The sequence below is a fragment of the Podarcis liolepis genome, assembly GCF_965112155.1.
Source record: "Podarcis liolepis genome assembly, chromosome: 8".
Taxonomy (NCBI): domain Eukaryota; kingdom Metazoa; phylum Chordata; class Lepidosauria; order Squamata; family Lacertidae; genus Podarcis; species Podarcis liolepis.
The window spans coordinates 49,428,195-49,442,859 of record NC_139560.1 but is presented as its reverse complement, the minus strand read 5'-3'; the positions used below and the strand labels follow the sequence as shown (position 1 = coordinate 49,442,859).

Here is a 14,665-nt window from a genome sequence, read left to right as displayed (position 1 = left end):
ACACATCCTGCCAAGTATTCAATTTGTTTGCTGTATGTATATTTGATGACACTGATGCTTCCTGTAGCATGGAGAGGCCCCAGTTGAACCTCTCCTAGCACTGATGGAGCTACTTCATTGTCTGCTTCTTTTCAGTCTCAGCTGTTAGTGGCAGATGCCTTAATGTTGCTTCATAAAGTCGATGATGAAACCTTTTTCAGGTGCCTGGGTTGTTCAGCTCTGTTCAGCGGCAAACTTACATTTTGGGGGCCCTTCACAACCAGCAAAGAGGTCTGGATAACCACTGTTACCTTCCTCAGTGGAGTCGTTCCATGACATATCACCACATTTTTATTTTTTTAAAATTAACTACTACATCTCAGATTTTGAATAAAATTGCTGCACTGGATTATCACTGGTTTGAATCAAAATTTCCTATGTCTTATAGTTTTCAAGTTATTGAGGGGGAGATGAAAATTATGGGAATGTTATATACATGCATGATGCATTGTAGAATGATTTGTGTCATGTGACTCAAGTTGGGTCTACTGGACCTGAACTTTTTCAGCAATGTGGACTAAAGTTGCTTCTGGGGCTCCCCTGGAATTAGGGGCCCTGAAGCTAAAGCTTCATGGTAGTTTCATAGTAGATCTGTCCCTGGCTCTGTTCAATCAAAGCATCCTCCTTGAAGAAGTCAAACTAAAATTTATCTCTCTTTTTTCATTTTAGCCTAATACAACTAAGCCTCTAGAAGACATAAATGAATCACTACTTTACAGAAAGCCCATTGATCCAACTGAGTGGGTTGGATTGAGAAAGTCTTATCCACTTCTTGTATATTTGAGGGTAATTATTATTACTTGTTCTCTGTTGAATTTATTTTCAGTCTCAATAAATTATTTTCAGACAGTACAGTCGCTGAGTTGTCAATGTTTTTAGGGAGCATATTGCAAGTTGCAGTATGCTTGCTTTCAAAAGAATACTGGCTGATTCTTTGTAGCTCATATGGTTTCCTTCTCTTGCAGAATAACCTGCTGATGTTGGCAATTCTGGCCTTTGAAGTAACCATTTACCGGCATCAGGAATACTACAGATGTCGAAACAATCTCACAGCTCCTGAGACGAAAACAATTTTTCATGATGTTACCAGATTACATTTAGATGATGGAGTACTTAGCTGTCTTAAGTACTTTGTCAACTACTTCTTCTATAAGTTTGGTTTAGAGGTAAATTTAGTGCCAAGATTTCCTATGGTGACTCCAACTTGATATTATTTATTACTTACTTATCTATTTTAGGGAATTATATATTTAAGGATTACTTGTTTCTGTATTTGGACGGTTAATGCCCTACTCTACAAAATAATTATCTTTGTATTTTAAAGGTCTATACAATTAAAGGCCTGTGCAATTCTACAACCCCCATCATCCTTGACCACTGGTCCTAGTAGCTGGGAATGATGGTAGCTGTAGTTCAGCAACATCTGAGGACCCAAGGCTGAGAAAGGCTGATACAGAGTGTAGACTCCAAACATTTAGCAGTGACGCTATTACTTCTTTTTGCAAAAAGAGGAACTTTTATCCAATTATATATTAGAATTATAGAATCATAGAGTTAGAAGGGACCCTGAGGGTCATCTACTCCAAGTCCCTTCAATGCAAGAATATGCAGCTGTCCGTTACGGGGATCAAAACTGCGACTGTGGCATCATCAGCCCCACACTCTAACCAACTGAGCTATCAAAGTAATCCAGAGATGGCCAACGTGGTGCCCTCCGATGTTGTTGGATTGCATCTCTCATTAGTTCTAACCAGCCTGGCCAATGGTCAGGCATGATGAGTTATAGTTCAGCAACATCTGAACGGCACCACATTGGCTACTCCGAAGTACTCACTATTGGTAAGCTAAGTATGAAATATTGATTGAGAGAGAACCTGTTATATGCCAGTAAGCAAAGTGTTACATTGATTTTCAACCATGGAGGATGTTGCAGACAGCTGGGTTGGCGCCTCTTACACAAACCTTGAGGCAGAGCCTAGAACTTTCAACTGGAAGAGCAGCTTTCCCCTGACTCACAGAGTTGAGGCTTGTTTTTTCATCCAGATTTGTATGCCTACTGGGCTGGTCTGGGAGACAGGGAGCAGCTCCTCCTGCTGTTGAATGTTCATGGGGCTCTGACTGTTTCTTTAGGTGTCAACCAAATAGTCTGCCCTGCCCTCCAGGATCCCTAGTGAACAGAAGCTCACAAAGTAAGAGACTTCAATTTTCTAAGAGTGAAGGAATATATCTGTCAGTCATGGGCTATCCAAGAGGGTGTAAATTCTGATTTTCTTTTCCTTGTCACAGAGCTGTTTCCTCTTGTCAGTAAATGTAATTGGTCAACGAATGGATTTCTATGCTATGGTTCATGCCTTTGCGTTAATTGCTGTGTTATATCGACGCAGAAGAAAAGCCATTGCAGAGATCTGGCCAAAGTACTGCTGTTTTCTATCATGCATCATTACATTCCAGTACTTTATTTGTATTGGCATCCCACCTTCTCCTTGTATAGGTAAGGGGACTTCTTGCTTTCCACTGGTTGCGATTATCTTTTATTTTCACAGTAACCACTGAAAAATAGCCATGGCTCAGATTAGAGATGCAATGAGTGATATGAATTACTTCCTGTAATTGTTCTTCCTTCTACCTTCATAGATTATCCATGGAGACATCCTAATGCCAACTTCAACTCTAATATCATCAAATGGCTATACTTTCCAGATTTTATTAAGGAACCCAATCCAGTCTTTCTTGTCTGTAAGTGTTCTAGTGCATTCCTAATAGTAGCTTGTCCTCTTGTCTCTTTCCTGGGAACCCTGCTAAAGAGGACCAGTTGAGTTAACAACACCTGTGTGGAACCTGAATTCAGTAGTCAAAGTTGGAGAACATGACATAGGTCTACATGGCTCGTATTTTCATGGTTTTCCTTCCTGTATGTGTGTTTATGTGAGTGTGTGTGCTGCTGCCCTATTTAATTAGTTGTTTGTAGTCCTTATCTTTGTTATCATAATAAGGGTATGTCTAACCGAAGTTATTGGCTTGGCTTTAATTTGAGTGTCTAATTCCTGCCAGATGATTTCATGTTGCTGCTATGTGCATCCTTACAAAGGCAAACATTTGAAGATGAGAACAAGGCTGCTGTACGTATCATGGCTGGAGACAACGTGGAGATTTGCATGAACCTTGAGGCAGCATCATTTAGCCAACACAACCCTGTCCCTGATTTCATCCATTGTCGGTAAGAACTGGATCTTGAATATTTCTAAAGGTCATACATCTTTCTAAAGATCTGGTTCATTTGTCCTCTTCCCAGACATTCAGACAACAGGTGCTCTTTTCTTTTTATGACTACTGAATTATGCTGTTCAAAATTGCAGAGCAATACTGATGGAATCAGACACGTAATATGTTTTCTCATATCATTATTACCCAACATAAAAAGTTGGTGTACATTGCAGCAGCCATGTAGGTCAGCATGAGCAGTGGAAAATTTGCACTGTACATTAGCTGGTGCTGAAGCAATCAAGGACTAGAAGCAGGTCACACAGTGTTGCATTATATCTTGAAGGAGAAATGAATATATTAAGTTTATAGGTCTTTGGAGAGAAGCACACACAAACACATTACATATGAATGACAAGCCTATTGTATGGGATTGGTTGCATTTTGATTTTGCTGCTTTCTAAACAAAACTAGATAGTGTATAGTACACATGATATTCTCATAGACGAAGAAACCAGAGGAAATGACAAGAGCCAGAGTTCCTGCATTAGTGTCACTGAATCATCAATTTATTGATAAATTATACTGTGCCATTTGGGAACTCGTATAAGGTATACGTCTGTTCTTTTGCCACTTGGCTCCAAAATAAAAGCTGTGCAGAAACACATTGATTATAATGATGCTCATGGAAAGACTTACCATTTTTTACTAATAAGCTTTAATGAGTTATGATAAAAGGAAAAGAGTTGTGTTATCCATGGAAATTTTTTAAAGGGCTGTAGCTCAGTAGTAGAATATTTCTTTGTATGCAGAAGGTCTCAGATTCTGTTCCCAAGCATCTCGTAAGTAGGGCTGGGAATACCGTCCAATTGCAACCCTAGAGAGCATCAGCCTGTCAATGTAGACGATACTGAGTTATGTGAAGCAATTCATCTGACTCAGTATAAGGCAGATTCCTGTGTTTCCGTAAAGACAGTGACTTGAGTACTTTTAACTGCTTTGAGGTTTTATTGCAGTCAAGCAGTATATAGATCTTGTGAAATAAATACTTAGTTTTCCTTCCACAAATAGGAGGGCTCCTTTTGCTTGGAGAAAGGACTCTGATCAAGGGGAGGCTTCAGCTGGTGAAAGTGAGGCAGGCAATTTTCAATGATTTCCCTTCCTTCTGCAGCCTAGCACCACCTCCCATGCTGTTCCTGATTTTTAGGGAGGACAGGGGCTGCAGTGGCAAAAAAATCTACTCTCCCTGCCCCCACACTTTCCTCCAGTGGGAGCATCCTGTGAGCAGACTTTGGGCAATGGGCAGTTAGGATCCAGGGCCAGTCAAGATTTGCCACCATAGTATGATGCCGAATTTCTTTACCCACACAGGTAGTCATTTCAGCAAAATGAAAGGCATGCCAAACAGTTGACAAGAGCAAGTAGCTCGTTTGTTCTCTCTCTCTTACACACACACACACACACACACACACACACAGAAACGCACAAACCCTATGAATGGAACAAATAGATGCTTAACATTTTCCACTCCTGTATTCTCTTGTTGCAGATCTTACCTAGATATGGGTAAAGTGATAACATTCAGTTACCTCTTCTGGTTTGTCCTAACCATCATCTTCATAACAGGAACCACTCGGATCAGTATATTTTGCATGGGCTACTTGGTAGCTTGTTTCTATTTCCTGCTCTTTGGAGGAGATTTGCTACTCAAGCCTATCAGAAGCATTCTTCGCTATTGGGATTGGCTGATAGCATATAATGTCTTTGTGATTACAATGAAAAACATATTGTCGGTAAGTGTCTCATTATTAAGTCCAAAGCATATTAATATTTACCTCTGGATTGGAGGCACTGTTTTTCTAGCCCTTTGTGGTTTCAATGGGCGAAATGTGTGGGGGGGAATCAAATCAAAGAAATGTATTCAGTATTTAGATATTGTTATAAATACTGCTATAAACACTGTTCTTATTTGCCACAGCCAGAACAGCTCTTATTAGGGGCTGTTGATGCACTGCAGCATTTTGTTGCAAGGATCCCACTTGCTCCCAGATACTTACCATACAAGATAGTAGAGGTCAGCTATGCATTGTATGTGCCTTCAGTGGGCACTATTTCATGCAAAAGAGAGAAGGGAAAGCTTGTAGAATGGACCATGGAGTGAAGTTTGATTATTTTTTTAAAAATCTTATTTTATCATACCTTTATATCAGAGAAAAAAGAAGTGATAAACTATTGCAGTGGAAAACCCTAGTAAAACAGTTATAGGTAAAGGTACCCCCTGACCGTTAGGTCCAGTCGTGGATGACTCTGGGGTTGCGGCACTCATCTCGCTCTATAGGCCGAGGGAGCCAGCGTTTGTCCGCAGACAGCTTCCAGGTCATGTGGCCACTAAGCCACTTCTGGTGAACCAGAGCAGCACACGGAAACGCCGTTTACCTTCCCGCCATATTGGTACCTATTTATCTACTTGCACTTGACGTGCTTTCGAACTGCTAGGTGGGCAGGAGCTGCTTTTCAAGGGAGACCATCCTTGGGGAAATGTCATTCAATCTCCTTTTTGGTGGGGTGGGGTGGGGTGGGGGAGGCACTTTCTTTAGCTTTACATTGAGCAATCGAGCAGTGGGCTAGACTAATGGACTTTCACTTTAATTGTAACATTGTTTTTGTTTTGTCATCCTGAGATTTAATATATCCATCGATGTATTGCAGATAGGCGCATGTGGCTACATCGAGTCATTAATTCAGAACAGTTGTTGGGTGATTCAAACATTTAGCCTGGCCTGTACAGTTAAGGGTTACAAAATTCGTAAGTATAGACATCTAAATTCCTTTGCAATAATCTTAAAAACTTACTGAAACTTAAATAGCTTTTAAGTAGCTATTATTTCAAAAGCAGTTGCCATTTATTTTGTTTTTCCTTTGTTGTTTTGATGCTGAGAAATGAATATCTGAATATATTAATTAAGCATAGATATAATTCAACTTCTTAAATTAAAATGGATAGAATTGGAGTTTTTTGAAAACTATAATGAGAAACATTTGATGGGAAATGCCTTTTTTCTTAAAAGATAGCACAATGGTAGTATATATCACAATAATAATAATAATAATAAATTTTATTTATATCCCGCCCTCCCCAACCGAAGCCGGGCTCAGGGCGGCTAACAACAATAAAACAGTACAAAAGTACAACATAAACAACATTCTAAAATCATTCATTATAAAAATTAATAGTGATCTTCTCCACTTACAATAAGATGGCTATAGTTCATTGTATTTTTTGGTAGTAGTACTCATGAAGCAGAAGATTGTACCAAAGCCAATATGTGGTGTTGATGTTTGCTAGGGTCAGATCGCTAGATTCCCTACTTGTTTTAGCAACTGTCTGTACTCCCCATTATTCCTGTGGCATCTCAGGTGGCATTCTACATTTCATTCTTTCTTCCTGAGTCTTGTTTTGATTGCTGCATAACACTTTTAGCTTTGCATGTTGTTGTTCCTTTCACAAAATACCAATCAATTCAGTACAACTAGAGTTGCTAGTCTTACAGCCACCATACATGGCTGCTGGTCTCATAAATATCAGTGTGTACATGAACTGGTGAGGAATAAAGCAGAAAAATAAGTATTTTAGCCACAAATGCCTTGAAACCTAAAGGGTTTTAAATGTAGGAGCACATTAATAATAAAATTCCCTTCTTCCTACACACCTCTGTGTAATATACTTATTGGGTAGCATATAAATTTTGCAACACATAATAAATGATAGTTTTCTAGGTGGTTTACAATATTAATAAAACAATAACATATTATACAGGTAACAACATCACTATAACTGCTACTCAGTGACTCCAATAAATAAATTATACAAATTTTAGAATGAAAATATTAAGTGTTGTATATCCAACTAAGTTCTACTCAGAGTAGTTGATACACTGAAATTAATGAAGCTAAATTAGTCATATTCATTAACTTCAGTGGGTCTACTCTGATTAGGACTATCATTGGATGCAGCCCTAAGAGTTTAAAAGGCCTGGGACATTTTTTTAAAAGTCATTACTTAGTTCTGAAAACTGAGTGGGTGCCAGGCTAGCCTCTCTATAGCCCCAAAGACTTTTTACCCAATAACCATCTGCTACACCTCACATGGGGAAACCTGGAGAAGGGAAGAAATCAAGCCCAAGTTTTCTTTGACCATTTTGCACCCTTTAACCTTTTAAGAACAAATATTGCAGAATATAATACAATACTGCTTACTATTCAGGAATTTTGTTTACTCTCATCAGCTTTAGATAAAAATCCAGACTGCAAACTACCCAGTGGGGAGGCAGGAATCATTTGGGATAGCATTTGTTTTGCCTTTCTCCTGCTGCAAAGAAGAGTCTTCATGAGTTACTACTTCCTTCATGTGGTTGCAGATATTAAAGCTTCACAGATTCTGGCATCAAGGTAAACTGAAGCATTTTGTTTAAATCTTTATATAGATCCATATACTATAGCAACTCTAGCTACATTCTGGGGCAAGCTGTCTGGCCTGCATCTTACTAGAAAGCAGTGAAAATAATTGTGCATGCATAAATGGAACTCGGACTTTTTGGCTCCCAAATGCCAGAAACCCAGAAGTGATTGTTCCGGTTTGCGAACATTCTTTTGGAACCCAAACATCCGAGAGGGCTTCCATGACTTCTGGTTGGCTGCAGGATCTTCCTGCAGCCAACCAGAAGCCGTGATTTGGTTTTCGAATGTCTTGGAAGTCTAATGGACTGCTGGAACGGATTCTGTTTGATTTCCAAGGTATGGCTGTACTTGAGTGCTCCCCACCACCCCTTGCTCTTCTCCCTTGTAGCCAAGAGAAGGAGTTCAGAAGCTTTTGCTTCTATTTTAAGTCAACTTGTCTGGATCCAGAATTGTGGTTAACAATAACTATGATTAGGTTTTGTTGTTGTTTTTTTAAAAAACACTTTCAGAAACCATGGGGTTTTCATAATTAATTACAGTTCATTTGGCTATAAGAAGTTGGCTTTTTTAAAAAAGTTAACTATACTGTAGTTAGTTAACCTCTGATTGCTACTTCAGACACATGATAAACTGAAGTTAGCCAAAAGCAAAAAAAAACTTCTGAATGCTTCCTCTCAGCATGCGTGCAAGAAAGAGGATAGGGGAAGGGAGGGCTGTGAGGCTCCCTACAGCTCATGCACGACATACTGAACTATGACATGTGAACACACCTGCTATATACATGTTTTGTTTTGTTTTGTGTTGCATTGCTTTGACCCACATTTGGGGAACTGGTGAATTGTTTTCTTTTTTACAGAGGTGCTGAACTTTTCCAGGCCACAATTGTGAAAGCTGTAAAGGCAAGAATTGAGGAAGAGAAAAAATCAATGGATCAGCTGAAAAGACAGTATGCCTTTCTTTCTTCTTAGAATCTTAGAGTTGGAAAGGACCCAGGGGTCATCTAGTCCAACCCCCTGCAATGCCATTTCGCTTTTATGAGGGATTAACTATTAACTCTAGTGAATTTGCTACTAGATTAGTTGGTTAGAGTATAGTACCACTTCACTAACCTTATAAAATGTACTTTAGATTTACACCGTAGGCATCTATGTCCTTAGAATGTGGTTTAAACTGCTAGTTAGTAAACTAACTCACAGCTCCCCATTTCAAGAAACTAAGCACATTTAGGTGGTAGACAAGGAAGAATGCAAGGAAGGAAGTTGATAAGCTCAGTGCTCATTCCTGGCTTGCTAAACTATGATTTGGAAACTGGGAACATTGCATCTGACTTGCGACAGTATCTTTAACATTTTAGGGCCAAATTATGTTGTGTAAATGAATGGTTAGAACATACTTCATCTCTTTTCTTTTTCTTAAAAGTAGGAGTAATGGGGGAAGCCCAATTCAGATCACAGTAGGTCTTTATGTCCTGGTCCTGATAAGATTTCCCCTTCCCTTAAAAGTGTTATTGACTTCAGGAAAGAAACTACTGGATTTTACATCACATATAGGTGCACAAGTTGTGTTGGGTGTGGTCAGTGCACATACCCATGTCTAGGGGGCATAACTAACCTACTTCATCTTGCTAACTCCTTCATGGATTCAGCATTTACTGGTATCCAAAGCCTGAATATGGCTATAGTTTAGCCCTTAAAGATGTCTTTATGTGCTCATTAGTTTACTTACCCCAACTAATGCACAACCCTTCACCCCTTCCAAGGGGAAGGCCTTGCATGATCCATGGAATTGGTCTCTTCTCCAGGATTGATTCTACTTCGCTCCCCATGACAAGCCAAAGGGCCTGGGCAACTAGATCACCCATCTCTCAGGAGCATAAATAAGAGGCACTGTGCCTTTTGCGTATGTGATGCAAATGTGTGTGTTTGCTGCAATTAAAAATCCATTTTGCTGTCCAGAGTAAATTACACAAGCTGAGAAAATTATACAAGATAAGAGTTTTGGAAGATTAGTTTTGGTTTTGCTCTTGCTCTGGAAATGTGGGTGGCACAGGAGAAAAAAGAAATGGATCAGTAGAGGAAAACAGTGTGTAGGGGGATTGTTTAAGGTAAATAACAAGAACAAACTAGTTAGTTAATGAAAAATTAATTGCGTATTGTTGCAATGAATATAGTTTCTAGGGAACGTATGGGCATAAGGTATGTTTGTTCTGCTTATTGTTTAGGGAGACCAACCCCACTCTTCTTTTCATAATAAAATTTAGTGTTGATATGCAGATTATCAGTATAAAGAACTAGGAGGTGGCATGGTTTAAAGAACAGTCCCGGCATACACAACCCCATTGTATACAATGATACATGGCCTCTCTATATAACTAGCCTTTGTGACAAGGATTGGGGTGGGGAATAATGCAGTAATAATACATTGTGATGGTTTTGAAAGCATTTGCACTGCATATGCACAAAGATTGTTCTGTGACTCTGACAATGTAAAATTTGCTTTTTCAGAATGGATCGTATCAAGGCCAGGCAACAAAAATATAAAAAGGGTAAAGAAAGGGTGTTGAGCATGAACCAAGAAACCTCAGATGGACAAGCAATTGAAAAGGCTCCTGAAGAAGATGATGATGGTACTATTCCTTCAATATATCCAGTGTTGGTATTAATTGCTTGGACCTTGGCAATATCAACAAGAATGTGTGTAGGGAACTATTATATGCAATCCAGCCATTCAAAGAAAGGGCCTGATCACAGCCTGATCTTATGCATATTTATGCAGAAGTAAATCTCACTGTGTTCAATGGGACTTATTCCAAAAATATCTATGCATAGGATTGATGTCTTAGGGCACAAATGCAGCTCACTAACCCTTCCCATTTACTTTAGTGGAAGAACAACCTGAGATCTGCAGTCACATGATTGTCCCTTTCACTGAAATAAATATGAGACAATCCAGGATTTTGGATTAGAGTACTAAAGTACAGTATACAAACAAATTCAAAATGAATGAATTATATTTTTGGAATTCCGGAAAAAATGGTTGCTACTGTTTTCAATCACCCTTATATTTCAGTTTATATGTAATAAAATGTAATTCATTGCAGATTTACATTTGAATTCATATTTCATATTAAGTAGCTATCAAATACTGATTTTTTTAAAAAAACTAAATTTTCTCCCCACTCCCACTGATGACACAATTTCTCTCCAATTTCCCTCCAATAAATTGGGTTACATCCAATTTAGTTGTACTCATTGTCCAACCAATTACATCAATGGGCCTGACTAATTTAGGTCCATTAATTTATAAATGGTTCTACTCTGAATAGAACTTACTTAGATATAATCCATTGTCAGTGTGTGTGTTTTTCTCTTTGCCCAGAGTTCACACAGTGATACTTCACAGTGTCTCCTCAAAGCCTTTATGGGATACACACACACACACACACACACACACACACACAGCCTGCTGAAAGTCTTAAATCTGTGAAATCTATTCAAGTATCTTGTATCAGTATTTTTTTTAGCGGGGGGTTTACTGCACAACAAAGTACTGTGTCTCTTATTTTAAAAACAAAAAAGGCAGCCATGTTTCTGAATGTGAAATGTGAAAAGCCTTGGGGGGAGGGGGAGTTAGTATTCCCTGAATTTCTTCTAATTTGAAGTAAAATTCTAGTTTAACAGCATATAAAAATGACCATGTGCTATTGATCAGCTAATTACCAACAATAAACAAATGCCTGGTGTTTTTCTTGAGTTTATTAGAATTGGATCAATTCTTACAAAGTGTGGAGCTACTAGAAAGAGAAAATATAAGTAGTAATGTGTGTCTCACTTTCTAAAATTAATTTTTGGACATATTTCATTTTAGGAGAAGCAGACAAAGAGAAAGCCAAGGGCAAAAAAAAGCAGTGGTGGCGGCCTTGGGTTGATCATGCTTCTAGTAGGTTTTTCAATAATTTTTAAAATACATGAATTTAACCCTTATATCCTTGACCAGAATGAAGGCATTCCCGAGACCTGTTTGTTTTATGCATGGTTTTATCATTGTGACTTGATAGTTATATGAATGCAATGGCACACAAGATAAGTAGTTTAAGTGTTGCTAAGTGCTATATATTTTAATGGAATTGGTTGAAATACAAAGTTAAAATGTCCAAAACATATATATGGTTTTCTGTCTTTCAACCCAGCTTTAAAATACATTTTGCCCTTCCAGCCATATATGTAGTTTCTATGTGTGCATATCTATGCATCTGTGTAACTGTAGTATCTATTTGTGTATCTATGCATATGTGTATCTATCCAGCTATCCAGATTTTGAATGTTGATTTCTGTCAAGTCACAAGTAAACTGTGCCTATAGATATAAAGTTAAATATTTCTGTTTACAAAGGGCAGGATGAAAATGTAGAGACCTATCCTTTTTTCAAAGTTGCTGAAGGGAAATTAATTATTACTGAAGACAAATTTCTTTTGTTTTCAGAGGACATCATTGCAAATAATGTGTTTTGAGGGTATAGCTGTTCAGAATGGACCTGGATATGGTCTCTGTTAATTCTAATTAGTTTTGATGCTACAGAATAATTGTTGAAATTAACGTGGTGAGAATGACTCGGAGACTAGCAGGCTCCCAGGTTATCTTTTGCAGTGGATCAGTTGAGGTAGAAAACAGTTTTCTGTTTTCTGCAATAATCCACTGTGTGAGACAGACCTGTAGCCATGCAACTTTTGTTAAATTATTCCAATTCTAATTCAGTATTGCCTACTCATTTTACTCTCATTATATGTTTTAGGAAATAGATGCACAGTACCTATTGCAATAATGCACGCACATGTTGTGAACAGCACCATACAGCCAAGCCCTGAAAATGTTTGCTATCCACCAGCTCTGTCTTTCTAAAACAATAGTTCAGTTTCAGGACAGTAGCTTGTGTAGTTGAATGAGCCATGTACTTTTTATAGCTCAGTGTTGTAATATAGTATTCAAAGTGTCCTGTAGCATCACACTGACATCTAAAATGTGTTTTATCTGCATCACTATCTTTTACTTCTGTACCTCAGGGCTTCACTTCTTCCAAGGAAGGCATGGGGCTTGAAACATGCTTTCTCACACAGTTGTCTCTACCTGATAGTTTCTAAAATAACAGCAAAAATCAGTGTGGTGAGAAGAAAATAATATTGTGCTTTCCTCCTCATTGTGCTTCCACCATTCTGATTAATCCATTAAACTGATGTGAAGAATTGTTAACTTTCTTCTGGAGGAAGTGTGGGCTGTGGGTGGAGAGGTCTGATCCTCTTGAAAAAACGGCTACTGTTTTCAATTGGTTCATTACTTCACCACCATTCTAATTCATACCTGCAAGGGTGCATTATTGCAGTTTAATCATGCCGCATGCCCTTCATATCTCAGCAATTAAATGTTATATAGGGTTCACTAGTGGTAATGCCAGGGCCTGCTGTTTTGAAAACACCCAAGAAAAAGCATTGATCTGCATTGCTTTCCCCCAGTATAAAGTAACTCTGTCCTGGGAGACACTATTCTGTGAGAGATTATATTAAATAATAAATTTGTATGTTGTGAACTGGCCTGAGATCTACAGATGAAGGGCAGTTTACTACTACTACTAATAAGGTATTTTAATGGGTTTTTTGCCATTAGTGCTTATACCAGAGCAAGTGGAGAGTGTCACTATTAGCTTTAAAACTTATTTTTTTAATCATCATTATTTATACTCCACCTTTTCCCCTAATGGGAAAGTTGGTGCCTGTGGTTCATCTCAAATAGTGGCAAGTAATATGACCTTCCATCCTGTAACTTTTCTCCAGTGTAGGTAAGATAGGGGAGAATTTATAACTCTCCCTTTACTCCTGCCTTAAGATAAAGTGCTAATATGAAAATGGCTTCAGTATATAATTGAGATAAAACAGAGGGTCAGGTATGATTGAACAAGAATGTTATATAATGAGGGTAAAATGAATTGCTGAATTTAATTCTATCTATTGCTAGGTAAGTTTATTATTATAACTATACTAAGGGCTTTTAATTTATTTACAGATATTATGTTAATATCCTTCTCTGGCAAATGTAATGCTGGCTTTTATTTTATCTTGCTTATTATTTTTCTTTTCATGTCCTTTGTTTCTCTTGTTTGATCAAGTTAGGCCTGTTAGCTTATTTGAAGTTTTTAAAAACTGTGCTTCTGTTCAAGGATATAAGGCCCAGTTCATTCACATCACATCTTGAACATATGGAGGCCTCTGAACTGTTTTAAATCCACAAGGAAAAATCAATGTGTAGTTATGATCATTCATCCGTGCTGTTTCTATTTTCTCTGTTTAAACTTGAAGAATATAGTAAAAGAAAAGCAAATGCTATGGGATGCCTGAACACTTTTAACAGCATTATATTTTGATTTTGATTTTCCTCCAGTGATACAATTTTAAATTTAGCTTACTCCCTGGATACCCAATAGAATTAGGATTTCTCAAACTGGCAAAATGGAAACTTTTTTTTTCTTTTTAAGAATAATACTGCACATTTTTAGTAATACCTTGCCAACTCTTTTTGCATTCTATCTGTCCAGTTTCTTCTTACAATGTTTTTTTATATTTTCCCTGTGAAAATGTACACTTTTTCTTTTTTTTCGTGCCTGCAAACACCAAATGATTTTCCTGCCACAAATTCTCTTTATCTCTTTCTTTCTCTCCACTTCTACCTGTCCTTCATTGAGTCCCACAATCACAGAATGCTTTCATGTATTTTTGTGGTGGCTCGGGATAGAGCTAATGAGGGATCTCCCGGCCTCCTGCAAGAAATAAAAAAAACAACCAAATATTTTATTTTGCTTAGTGGTCAGAAGTGGAGATTATTATTTGTTTGAGACGGACAGTGAAGAAGAGGAAGATGAAGAAAAAGAAGAGGAGGAAGAAGCTCCAAAAAGATCTGCATTCCAGGTACTGTGTTTTTGC

At 38.0% G+C, this 14,665-nt stretch overlaps 1 protein-coding gene across 6 annotated transcripts in view; it reads left to right on the top strand.

The window, feature by feature from the left end:
* The window catches only part of PIEZO2 (piezo type mechanosensitive ion channel component 2), a 199,457-nt gene that overhangs the window by 153,250 nt on the left and 31,542 nt on the right, over positions 1-14,665 (top strand). For all 6 annotated transcript variants that reach the window (XM_083518446.1, XM_083518445.1, XM_083518443.1 and 3 more), the window contains 12 exons: positions 709-825; positions 1,005-1,205; positions 2,326-2,530; positions 2,674-2,775; positions 3,091-3,256; positions 4,790-5,033; positions 5,950-6,046; positions 7,527-7,689; positions 8,555-8,644; positions 10,203-10,324; positions 11,566-11,637; positions 14,547-14,650. In XM_083518446.1, coding sequence (XP_083374572.1) covers positions 709-825; positions 1,005-1,205; positions 2,326-2,530; positions 2,674-2,775; positions 3,091-3,256; positions 4,790-5,033; positions 5,950-6,046; positions 7,527-7,689; positions 8,555-8,644; positions 10,203-10,324; positions 11,566-11,637; positions 14,547-14,650 — 1,683 coding nt within the window. The remainder of the gene's footprint in view (positions 1-708; positions 826-1,004; positions 1,206-2,325; positions 2,531-2,673; positions 2,776-3,090; positions 3,257-4,789; positions 5,034-5,949; positions 6,047-7,526; positions 7,690-8,554; positions 8,645-10,202; positions 10,325-11,565; positions 11,638-14,546; positions 14,651-14,665) is intronic.